Source organism: Ovis canadensis, chromosome 4 (assembly GCF_042477335.2).
Source record: "Ovis canadensis isolate MfBH-ARS-UI-01 breed Bighorn chromosome 4, ARS-UI_OviCan_v2, whole genome shotgun sequence".
Taxonomy (NCBI): domain Eukaryota; kingdom Metazoa; phylum Chordata; class Mammalia; order Artiodactyla; family Bovidae; genus Ovis; species Ovis canadensis.
The window spans coordinates 110242933-110255359 of NC_091248.1; the positions used below are offsets into that span (position 1 = coordinate 110242933).

At 37.8% G+C, this 12427-nt stretch overlaps 1 protein-coding gene across 6 annotated transcripts in view; it reads left to right on the plus strand.

The window, feature by feature from the left end:
• Positions 1-12427, plus strand: part of MKLN1 (muskelin 1) — a 377726-nt gene that overhangs the window by 362209 nt on the left and 3090 nt on the right. For all 6 annotated transcript variants that reach the window (XM_069588394.1, XM_069588395.1, XM_069588398.1 and 3 more), the window contains one exon: positions 9757-9811. In XM_069588394.1, coding sequence (XP_069444495.1) covers positions 9757-9811 — 55 coding nt within the window. The remainder of the gene's footprint in view (positions 1-9756; positions 9812-12427) is intronic.

Here is a 12427-nt window from a genome sequence, read left to right on the forward strand (position 1 = left end):
AAACACAATTTAAAACCCCCTGAAGAAAGATCATGGCATCTACTCCCAACAGTTCATGGCAAGTAGAAGGGGAAAAAGTGGAAGCAGTGACAGATTTTATTTTCTTGGGCTCCAAAGTCAGTGCAGACAGTGACTGCAGCCATGAAATTAAAAGCCGCTTGCTCCTTGGAAGGAAAGCTATGGCCAGCCTCGACAGGGTATTAAAAAGCAGAGACATCACTTTGCCAGCAAAGGTCCATATAGTCAAAGCTGTGGTTTTTCCCTAGTCACGTCCGGACATGAGAGTTGAACCATAAAGAAGGCTGAGTGCTGAAGAAGTGATACTTTTGAATTGTGGTGTTGGAGAAGACTTTTGAGAGTCCCTTAGATTGTACGGAGATCAAACCAGTCTATCCTAAGGGAAGTCAACCCGGAATATGCATTGGAAGGACTGATACTGAATCTGAAGCTCCAATAAGTTGACCACCTGATGTGAAGAGGCAACTTATTGGAAAATCCCCTTATGCTTGGAGAGATTGAAGGCAAAAGGAGAAGAGGGCAGCAGAGGATGAGATGGTTATGGACTCAACGGACTTGAATTTGAGCAAACTCTGGGAGACAGTGGAGGACAGGGAAGCCTGGCGTGCTGCGTGAGGTCGCAAAGAGTCGGGCACAGATTAGCTATAACAATAATCATGATTTTGCCAAGTAGCAGAATATATTTAGATTAATCTGTTATGAATTATATTAATAAGCTGAAGATAGTTGTGAAAAGTGCATTATTGTTCATTTTGTTAGACTTGTATGTTTGGGAGATAAATGGATTTTCTTGTGTTTTCACTATACTCTGTCTAAAATGGCTATAATCCGGGAACACTCATTTTTCTCTTATTTTTAAAAACCAAACCAAAACAAAATACTTCAAAGTAAATAATTTCAGCTGTGTGAGCTGCAAGTAGGCCAAAGAAAACAGACAGTTTGTTCTTAAAGCTAAGCTAATGGGAAAAACCAGGACAGGGAGGTATCTCAAGTTCAAATAGTCATATTAAAAATTTTGATGATGAGTTTCTATTTTCCTGAAGACTATCAAATTATGATTTTGTATGCCACAGACTTCCATTCTATTTCTTAAATAGAGTAGAAGTTAGGAAAAAGTGATGTTATTCTTTTTATTCATGTATGTGTCAGCATCAGAATCACTTTAGAAACTTTTTGAAAACAATACCCACACTCGAAGATTCTTCTCTGTCTACTCTTTTATAATGGAAAACTGAAAACACATCTAAAACATTGAGGATTGCTGATCTGTAAGTTTATTATTTTGTTTAAAAATGTGTGGCCAGATTTTGTTTGGGGAAAGAAATCCCTTGGTGACAGCTCCAGTATGTATATGTGCTTACAGTATTTGTTAGTGGGGCATGTAGATCTTCACTTTTCCTTGTAAGAAATCATTCCCCTTATTGAAAAAGGCCTATACTGCTGTTCATTTTCTGTAGTAGCTTGGTTTTGCTTTCTGTGTATGTTTTACAAAATGTTAAATGATTTTATCAGCAATTGGCTTCCCTGATAGTTCAGTTGGTAAAGAATACTCCTGCAGTGCAGGAGACCCCAGTTCGATTCCTGGGTTGGGAAGAGCCACTGGAGAAGGGATAGACTACCCACTCCAGTATTCTTGGGCTTCCCTTGTGGCTCAGCTGATGAAGAATCCACCCGCAATGCAGGAGACCTGGGTTCAATCCCTGGGTTGGGAAGACCCCCTGAAGAAAGGAAAGACTACCCACTCTGGTATTCTGGGCTAGAGAATTCCATAGACTGTATATTCCATGGGGTCGCTAAGAGTTGGACATGACTGAGTGACTTTCACTTTCAAAAATGGTTTTTAGATTTTTCTCCCCCTTTTTTGAATCATCATTGTGCCTGTTAGTGAGAAAATGCTGGTAGACTGTCAACTATGTACCCAGTAATGGTTCTTTGCTTTCTTCAGTCTCCAGAACGTGGATTCTAAATTGGTGATGAGATTATAATAAAGTTTATGAAAATTATATTTTTTTTTTCTAGGAAAGGGCCAAGAAAAGGTTGCCTAAAACTGATTCTACCATTTTTTAGAGAGAGTTCTATAATAAAGAAGGAACGAGAAAAACAAGTTTTCAGGCAGTTTTGCACATTTTGTATTAATTATCTTCTACTGAGCTTCTGAAGTACTGATGTCATTTATTTAACAGATGTGTAGAGTCTCTACAATATGCCAGGCATACAAGAGACACCAGTGAACCAAACAAGATACTTGCCCAGGAGATACTTACAAGCTAGTGGGGAGGAGCAATAAACATATTAAATAAACAAATATAGTGCATTAGAATTTGATAAGGATTATAGGAAAGTTAAACAGAATTAAAAATATAAGGGGTAAGAATTGGACAGTTGTGGCTATTAAGTAGAGTAATCATAGTAGACCTCATTTAGAAATCAGATGTGCACAGAAAGTTGAAGAATTATGAGGGAGTGATCTAAGTAGATAGTTTGGGGAAGGTAATTCCTAGCAAAAGGAGGGCTAGAACAAAGACCTTAGGATGAGAGTATGTGGCTTTGTTTAGAACATCAAGGAGACACCCCTTGTGGCTGGAATAGAGAGGTAAGGAGACAGTAATTAGAGGTGAGGTCAGAGAGGTAGGTGGAAAATCCCTTGGACGGAGGAGCCTGGTAGGCTGCAGTCCATGGGGTCGCGAACAGTTGAACACGACTGAGCGACTTCACTTTCACTTTTCACTTTCCTGCATTGGAGAAGGAAATGGCAACCCACTCCAGAGTTCTTGCCTGGAGAATCCCAGGGACGGGGGAGCCTGGTGGGCTGCTGTCTCTGGGATTGCACAGAGTTGGACTTGACTGAAACGACTTAGCAGCAGCAGCAGAGAGGTAAGAACAGCTATTGGCAGAACAGATTATAAATAACTTCGTAAGTCATTGTTAGAACTTTGGTTTTTACTCTGAATAGGGAGCCAGATCAGGGTATTATGCATGCAGAGGAGTGATACAATCTGCTTTATGTGTTAATTAGGTCACACTGATTACTGTATTCAAAATAGGCTAAAAAGGAACACAGATGGAGGCAAAGAGAGCTCTGAGGGAGGTGTATAAATCTAATCAAGGGGGACTATATTGCTCAGATCAGAATAGTAATGATAGAAATGATGAGTAAAATAGCTTTGATTCTCAATATATTTTAAAGGTGGAACCAACAACATTTTATGATTGGATATAGGGTTGAAAGAAATGACTCTAGAGTATTGAGCCTGAAAAACTAAAGGATGGAGTTACTGTCGGATGAAATGAGAAGGTGGAGACTTCTGACTCGAATTGGGAGTTTAATTTTTCATGTGTTCAGTTCGAGATGCCTATGCAATAGCCTACTCGAGATGTTGAAGTGAGAGTTGGGTATTCAAGTCTGGAGTTGCAAGGAGAGGTCTGACTTTATTCAGACTGTGTACTGCTACTTGTTGCTGTTGCTGAGTCTCGTCAGTCGTGTCTGACTCTGTGCGACCCCTGGGATTCTCCAGGCAAGAACACTGGAGTGGGTTGCCATTTCCTTCTCCAATGCATGAAAGTGAAAAATGAAAGTGAAGTCGCTCAGTCGTGTCTGACTCTTAGCGACCCCATGGACTATAGCCCACCAGACTCCTCCATCCATGGGATTCTAAAGGCAAGAGTACTAGAGTAGGCTTGGTACCTGTTAAAATTCTAGGCCAGTACATATCAGCACTACTTACTTAATTGAATAGTGAAAATAACAGTTCCCCACCCCCCCGCATCTACATAGAGCCTATGAAGTTTATCTTTCATCTTTGAAGTTAGAAAAGAACAAATTAATCCCAAATAAGTGTTTAGAATATAGGAAATTAGTAAAATGGATTATAATAAAAAAATGTAAAAAGTGAAATGTTGGTTCTATGAAAAAGTAACTAAAGTTAGTCAATCTCTAGCAAGAGTTATCAAGAAAAGAAATAAAAACACAGATTATCAACATTACAGATGAAAAGGGGAAATCATTACAAGCCTCTGTACATTAAAAGTATATTACAGAAATATTATAAACAACTTGTCAAATTCAACAGCTTGATAAAATGAACAAATTTCTTTAAAGATACAACTTACAAAAACAAGAAGAATTAGAAAATCTTAAGGAATTAGAGGTTGAATTTGTAATTGAAAACTTTCCAATAGAGGAAATGCTAGGGCTAGATGGTTATATCAGTAAATTCTATCAACACTTTAAGGAAGAAAAAAATGCCAGTTTGGTATAGATTCTTAGATATCAGAAGACAAAACAGTTTCTAAATCCTTTTAGGAAGCAGCTTAACTCTGGTAAGAAAACTCAAAAGAGACATTAGAAGCAAAGAAGTATTGCAAACCAATACCCCTGTAAATGTAGATACAAAATTCTTAAGAATGTTTTAGCCACTTGAATCCAGCAGTATGAAAAGGCTAATGCACAGTGGCCAAGGGGGGTTTATGCTAGAGTACAATGTTGTTTTAACTTTTAAAAATCTGTCACTATATTTCACCACGTTGGCAGAATGAAAGAGAAAAACCATAGATCATCTCAATAAGTGAAGAAAGCATCTGACAGAATCCAAAACCCATTCATTATAAAAATTCTTAACAAACTGGGATTAAAAAAAAAATCATAAGCCTCATAAAGGGCATTTATGAAAAATATACAGCTAGTGCCACATTTCATTATAAAACATTAAACCCTCTCCGTTAAGATTATGACAAGGAAAAGATGTCTGCTGTCAACACCTCTATTCAGTATTGTGCCAGAAGTACTAGCTAGTGCAATAAGAAAAGAAAGAAACAGCATATAGATTTAAAAGGAGCAAGTGAGACCGTTTGCATCTTTAGATGACGTTATTGTGTACATAGAAAACATCATGCAGTCTACGAAAGATATACTAAGATAACTGAATTAAACAAGCTTACAGAATATAAGGCCAATAGAATTAAAAAGCAGTTCCAATGTTATACTAGCAATGAGCACTTAGAAATGAACTATTTACTCTCTCTGTATTCTGCCTTTTCACTTTAGTTCCTCACTGCTTTTTTCTCTCTGATCTATAAAAAAGAACCTGGCATCCAGACCCTGATAAGATGAGTATTTTGAGGTGCTAACCTGCCATCTTCTTGGTCAGATGACTTTCCACATAAAGTCATTTTCCTTGCTTCAAAAAAAAAAGAGAATGAAAATTTTTAAATTTTTATATTAATATCATAATCAAATATACAGAAGTAAGTAATTAAAAGAAATTAAACAACACCTGAATAAATGGAGAAATAAACCACATTTATGGTTTGAAAGACTGTAAAAGTGTTGAGATGCCGATTCTCCCCAAATTGGTTTATATTAAACCAATTTAAACTGCAGTTTCTGTCAGTATCCCAACTTATTCTAAAATTCAGTGGAAATGTGAAGACTCTGGACTAGCTAAAATAATCTTGAAAAAAAAGTTGACGGTCTCATACTTGCTACCTGAATTCAGGGCTCTGTACAGAGCCATAGTAATCACAGGGGTATGGTATTGCCTTAAGGATAGACAAATAGATCAAAAGAACAGAATAAAATTCAGAAATAGACTCCTACATATGCAGTCAGTTGATTTTTTTTTTTTTTAACCAAAGCACCAAGTTCAATAGAGAAAGTCCTTTTAACAAATGATGCTAAATAGATGGATATCTCAACCCCTGTTTCACTCTTAACACAAAAATTAAGATGGATTATGGATCTAAATATAAAACCCAAATTAGTCCATCCTTAAGAAGAAAATCTTTCAAATCCTGAAAGATGATGCTGTGAAAGTGCTGCACTCAATATGCCAGCAAATTTGGAAAACTCAGCAGTGGCCACAGGACTGGAAAAGGTCAGTTTTCATTCCAATCCCAAAGAAAGGCAATGTCAAAGAATGCTCAAACTACCGCACAATTGCACTCATCTCACACGCTAGTAAAGTAATGCTCAAAATTCGCCAAGCCAGGCTTCAGCAATACGTGAACCGTGAACTTCCTGATGTTGAAGCTGGTTTTAGAAAAGGCAGAGGAACCAGAGATCAAATTGCCAGCATCCACTGGATCATGGAAAAAGCAAGAGAGTTCCAGAAAAACATCTATTTCTGCTTTCTTGACTACACCAAAGCCTTTGATTGTGTGGATCACAGTAAGCTGTGGAAAATTCAGAAAGAGATGGGAATACCAGACCACTTGACCTGCCTCTTGGGAAACCTATATGCAGGTCAGGAAGCAACAGTTAGAACTGGACATGGAACAACAGACTGGTTCCAAATAGGAAAAGGAGTACATCAAGGCTGTATATTGTCACCCTGCTTATTTAACTTCTGTGCAGAGTACATCATGAGAAACGCTGGACTGGAAGAAGCACAAGCTGGAATCAAGATTGCCGGGAGAAATCTCAATCACCTCAGATATGCAGATGATACCACCCTTATGGCAGAAAGTAAAGAGGAGCTAAAAAGCCTCTTGATGAAAGTGAAAGAGAAGAGCAAAAAAGTTGGCTTAAAGCTCAACATTCAGAAAATGAAGATCATAGCATCTGGTCCCAGCACTTCATGGGAAATAGATGGGGAAACAGTGGAAACAGTGTCAGACTTTATTTTTCTGGGTTCCAAAATCACTGCAGATGGTGACTGCAGCCATGAAATTAAAAGACGCTTACTCCTTGGAAGGAAAGTTATGACCAACCTAGATAGCATATTAAAAAGCAGAGACATTACTTTGCCAACAAAGGTCTGTCTAGTTAAGGCTATGGTTTTTCCTGTGGTCATGTATGGATGTGAGAGTTGGACTGTGAAGAAAGCTGAGCGCTGAAGAATTGATGCTTTTTAACTGTAGTGTTGGCAAAGACTCTTGAGAGTCCCCTGGACTGCAAGGAGATCCAACCAGTCCATTCTGAAGATCAGCTCTGGGATTTCTTTGGAAGGAATGATGCTAAAGCTGAAACTCCAGTACTTTGGCCACCTCATGCGAAGAGTTGACTCATTGGAAAAGACCCTGATGCTGGGAGGGATTGGGGGCAGGAGGAGAAGGGGATGACAGAGGATGAGATGGCTGGATGGCATCACTGACTCGATGGACGTGAGTATGGGTGAACTCCAGGAGTTGATGATGGACAGGGAGGCCTGGCGTGCTGCGATTCATGGGGTCGCAAAGAGTCGGACACGACTGGGCGACTGAACTAACTAACTAAAAGAAGAAAACAGATTATCTTCACCACCTTGAGATAAGTAAAGCTTTCTTGGATATGACATAAAGGCACTAATCATAAAGAGAAAACTTGACAAATTGAACTTCAACACAATTAAAATTTCTACTCATTAAATGACATTGTCAAAAAGAATTTTTTTAAAGATAAAAGGGAATTCCCTGGTGGTCCAGTGGTTGGGACTTCCCACTTTCACGGCAGAGGGCCTGGGTTCGATCCCTGGCTGAAGGAACTAATATCCCAGAAGGTAAACGGTGCAGTAAAAAAAAAAAAAAAATAGACAAGGCACAGACCAGATAATATTTGTAGTAGATATGTCTGACACAGTACTGATACCCAAAATACATGAAGAAGTTTCATATATTTGTAACTCTTCCTTTTATACCCCTTTTCCCCCTCTAACTCTTGCTTAGTTGCTTCTGGATTATTTGTCCAGTTTCTTACATTCAAAGGATGATTAATCAGGTGACTGATAGCTGAAATTTTAAAGGCTACAAGAGTAAGTGTGAAATTCATCCTGAAGAATCAGTGGCTCAAGCTTTGCAAATTGTCAAGTAACTCTGTTGAGATTCTGTTTATTTGACCTTTACCTGACCTGTTTTCCAGGATCCTCAGTCAAGATAAATATCAATAGTTCTCCTAAATTTTTATCTCATGTGCTTAGTCGCTCAGTCATGTCCATCTTTTCCACCCCATGGACTGTAGCCCACAGGGCTCCTCTGCCCATGGGGATTCTCTAGGCAGGAATACTGGAGTGGGTTGCCATGCCCTCCAAGGGATCTTCCCAACCCAGGGATCAAACCCAAGTCTCCTGCACTGCAGGCGGATTCTTTACCGTCTGAGACACCAGGGAAGCCTAAATTTTTGTTTACCAATTTGTTAAAGTACCCCAGTGCAATAGTTTTGTCTTATTTTGTTTTGTCGTCATTCAGCTACATTGTCTGATTTAAACTGACTAATCTGAGAATCTAATCAACACATTTTTTCACTTTGAGCCTTTAAAATTATATAATTATATAATACTACAATTATACATACCATGGAAAACCAGTCTAAGTTGTAATTTATATTATGTTTAAGCCATCCCTAAAGTTCAGTAACTATATTTTGGGCATCAATCTCTCTATGATAGATTCCCACATAAGTAATTTTCTTTTTCTTTTAATCAAAGTATAGTTGATTTATAATATTGTATTGGTTTCATATGTATAACATAGTGATTCAGTATTTTACAGATTATACTCCATTTAGATTTATTGTAAGATACTGGCTATATTCCCTGTACTGTATAATATATCTTTGTGTCTAGTTTTTATATATATAGTATTTTGTACCTCTTAATCTTACCCTTGTTTCACCCCTACCCTTTCTGTGTTCCCATTGGTAACCACTATTTTGTTCTGTTTGTGAGTCTGTTTCTCTTTTGTTTTATTCATTATTTTTTAGTTGCTATATGTAAATGTTGACATCCAGTATTTATTGTTCTCTGTCTGACTTATTTCGCTTAGCATAACACCCTCCAGATCCATCCATGTTGTTGCAAATGGCAGAATTTTTTTCTTTTTTATTGCTGAGTAGTATTCCAGTGTGTAGGGGGTTGTGGGTGTGGATGTGTGTATACATACCACATTTTTATCCATGCATCTGTTGATGGACAGTTAGGTTGCTTCCATATCAAGCTATTGTAAATAATGGTACTATGAAACATCAGAGTGTATGTATCTTTTCCAATTAATGTTTTCATTTTCTTTGTACTCAGGAGTGAAATTATTGGATCACATGGTAGCAGTAATTTTTTTATTTCAGTTGACCTCTTATTCCTTAGGAGCCTGGTGGGCTATAGTCCAGGGGATTCCAACAGAATCAGACATGACTGAAGACAGTACTAGGGACTAAATTGTTCCTTAACAAGTACATACTTTAATATATTTTTAAAATAAAATAATTCCAGGACTTAGTCTAGTATTTTGAAAAATGATAGGAGAGTCCAGTAAAAAAATTTAGCATGTTCTTTAATCTAAATACAATGTTCTTCTTTCCACTATTTGGTGGTGAATCAGTTCGGTACAGTTCAGTTGCTGAGTCGTGTCCGACTCTTTGTGACCTCATGGACTGCAGCATGCCAGGCTTCCCTGTCCATCACCAACTCTCAGAGCTTACCCAAGCTCACGTCCATTGAGTCGATGATGCCATCCAACAATCTTATCCTCTGTTGTCCCCTTCTTCCGCCTTCAGTCTTTCTGTTTGGTAAATAGACCTAGGCGATACATATGGAGAGACCTCCAGTAACTAATAAATGGTTGAAATTATAGGAATTTTTTTTCTCCAGTGTGCTTACCTAGCTTGGAGAAGGAAATGGCAACCTACTCCAGTATCCTTGCCTAGGAAAACCCATGGATGGAGGAGCCTGGCAGGCTACAGTCCATGGGATCGCAAAGAGTCGGACACGACTGAGTGACTGACACTGCAGTTCCTAGCTAAGCTAATTTGCTTTCTTTTTTTCCCCACAGTTTCAGCTCCTAGCGTCAGCTCTATTTAAATCTGGTTCAGATTTCACAGCTTTAGGTAAGTATTGCTGTGTACTTTATCTGGCCATATGCCCTAGCATTGGGGAGGTTTGATTTTGATTTCTTCAAAATGAAACATTAGATGAGATGTCATGCAAACAAATGAAACAGGTCTCAAGGTAACATGCAAAAAATTCTTGATAACTGGCATCAGTTCCCAGTTCATGGGTCAGTTTGCAGTTCCTGTTATACCAGTCGCTGGGTTATTATGCAAATAGACAGCACAGAAGCCTGGTCAAAATAATTTGTGTACCATTGTTTTGGAATGCAGACTGTATTACTGATATACTTACCATGAGTTAACATTCCACCACAAGGCGAGAGGACTGCTATAAAACATAACTTCAGAAGGTTCTTCTAAAAATTGGCATAATGGTTTACCACCATTCCACACACTGAAAGACTTTTTAAAAAGGACTTCCCTGGCAGTCCAGTGGTTAAGAATCTGCCTTGCAATGCAAGGGACATGGATTCAATCCCTGGTCCAGGAAGATTCCACATGCTGCGGGGCAACTAAGCCCACACACCACAACTACTGGGCCTGCACTCTCAAACCCTCGCTCTACAACAAGAGAAGCTACCACAAGGAGAAGCCTGTGCAATGCAGTGAAGAGTAGCCCTGGCTCGCCCCAACTAGAGAAGGCCCCCCACACACAGCAACAAAGACCCAGCACAGCCATAAATAAATAAACTAGTTTAAAAAAAATTTTTTTAAGTGTATTCAGGTTGTTAGGAATCTCAACCCTGAGATAGAGTCTAGTTATATGCATTATTTTAGAAAGTTCATGCCCTTTTGAATTTTATCTTTTGAAATGGATTTAGTGATAGACAAACTGGGAGCCTGGCACATAGACATTGAGTTTGAGGGAATGCGTGCCTTGTTATGTATGAATACCGCAGCCCAGAGCCATTTATTTTAATGGTAGATAGCACTAAAATGTCTCTGGCTGACTTATATTTAGTCTTTAGAACAAGAATTTCTTGGCAGTCATTTAAATATATTAAACTATTGTCAGCAAATATTTTACCTTTAGCTTAACTCTTTCCTTTGGTCTATTCACTGTCAGCTAATAGACTTTGTCAGGAACAGTTTGTTTTACTTGGATTCTAAACAGACCTTAGATACACTGAGATCAGTACAGACACAACAGAAATAAATACAAAAAGGGAAATTTTCTGTGGAGTTTTGTTTCCTACCTTGTCTGAAGGGAAGCAGTGTAGTAGTTAAGAGCTCTGGAAGAGTGTAGTATAGTGGTTAAAGGTCAGAATCTAGGTTTAGATATCAGCTTTGCCACTTGCTAATTTTAAAAGTGACTTTGAACAAGTCACCTTTCTAATCATGAATCATTAATTTCTTCATCTGTAAAATGAAGGTAAGCAGAGTAGTGACCTCAGGTTGTTGAGAGAATTAAGTATTCTTGAAAATAGCAAAATGAAATGCTTAGTAAGTGTTCTATTTAGAGTACCACTTCTGTTACCTGCCTTATAAATGTAAGCTTTGTAACACTGGTGAATTTGAATATGGAGTAAATTCAGGCTATATGCCAATTTTCATAAAGAGAAATTTGACATTTGTTTTAAAAAGTCTTTTTCATAAGGTTTCATGCCTATTTAGAGTTCCTAGTTCTTCTCGTTCATTTTCTATCTGATTGTTTTACCTTCACTCCACTTAGAATTTAAATCTAGTGGGTTATTTTTTTTAATGTATGGATGTGTATACTTTTCATGTATAAATAACTTTCATTTTCTAAATTATGTTACCCACAAAATTGGCTCAACTAAAATTTCTGACTTCCTTCAGAATTCATCCAGTTTATCTTAACCTCTCAGAATTAAAAAGTATTTGCTAATGTTATTTGTAATTTAAAAATTTAGAAAGATGGAAAATGGTTTATAAACTGCTGGCATTGTCTTAGTTTTGAAAAATGACTGACTTCGGAGAAAAATAACCTTTGAGGATCTTTAGCTTAGGCTGCTGTGGCTATGGCTGTGGACACTTTGAAGCTTGACTTCTGACTTTTAGCTAATTTTAAAAGCATATTTTCAGCAAGGTATGTTTTAAGAACATGAAAGTTAAAATCAATACAGCCTTTTTGTCCTGTCACTACCATTTATGTAGTAATGTTGCTGAGTTTCCCAGTGCCCCACACATTTTAAAGGGTTTTTGTTTTTTTTTAAATATTCGGGTTGTCTTTGAACAACTTCCCTCAATCTCTGTCTCCTTCCTTCAAGTGTGACTGCTTGCATTTGGCAGATCTTTACACACAGGCATACAGATAGAGTTGATTCCCACAATTCACAATAATATTCTATACAGTTACCTGTAACCCTGCATTTGTTTAATACTGACCCGTTGCTCCTATGGAAAATACAGAGTTAGGGTCCTTCAAGCCTCTTGTCACAGAATTTTTTCAACTAATTAATACATAATGTTGTTTTGCTACAGCAGGAACATACCTTACTTACATATTTATATTATTGATTCATTAACATTGAACTCATGCCAATAGCACTGTATCTCACCCTGAGCAAAGCTTATCTAACACGTGTTTTCTTCATAAAGTACATCACAGCCTTCTTGCACTTAGAAACACTAGCCATCACTTCAGCACCT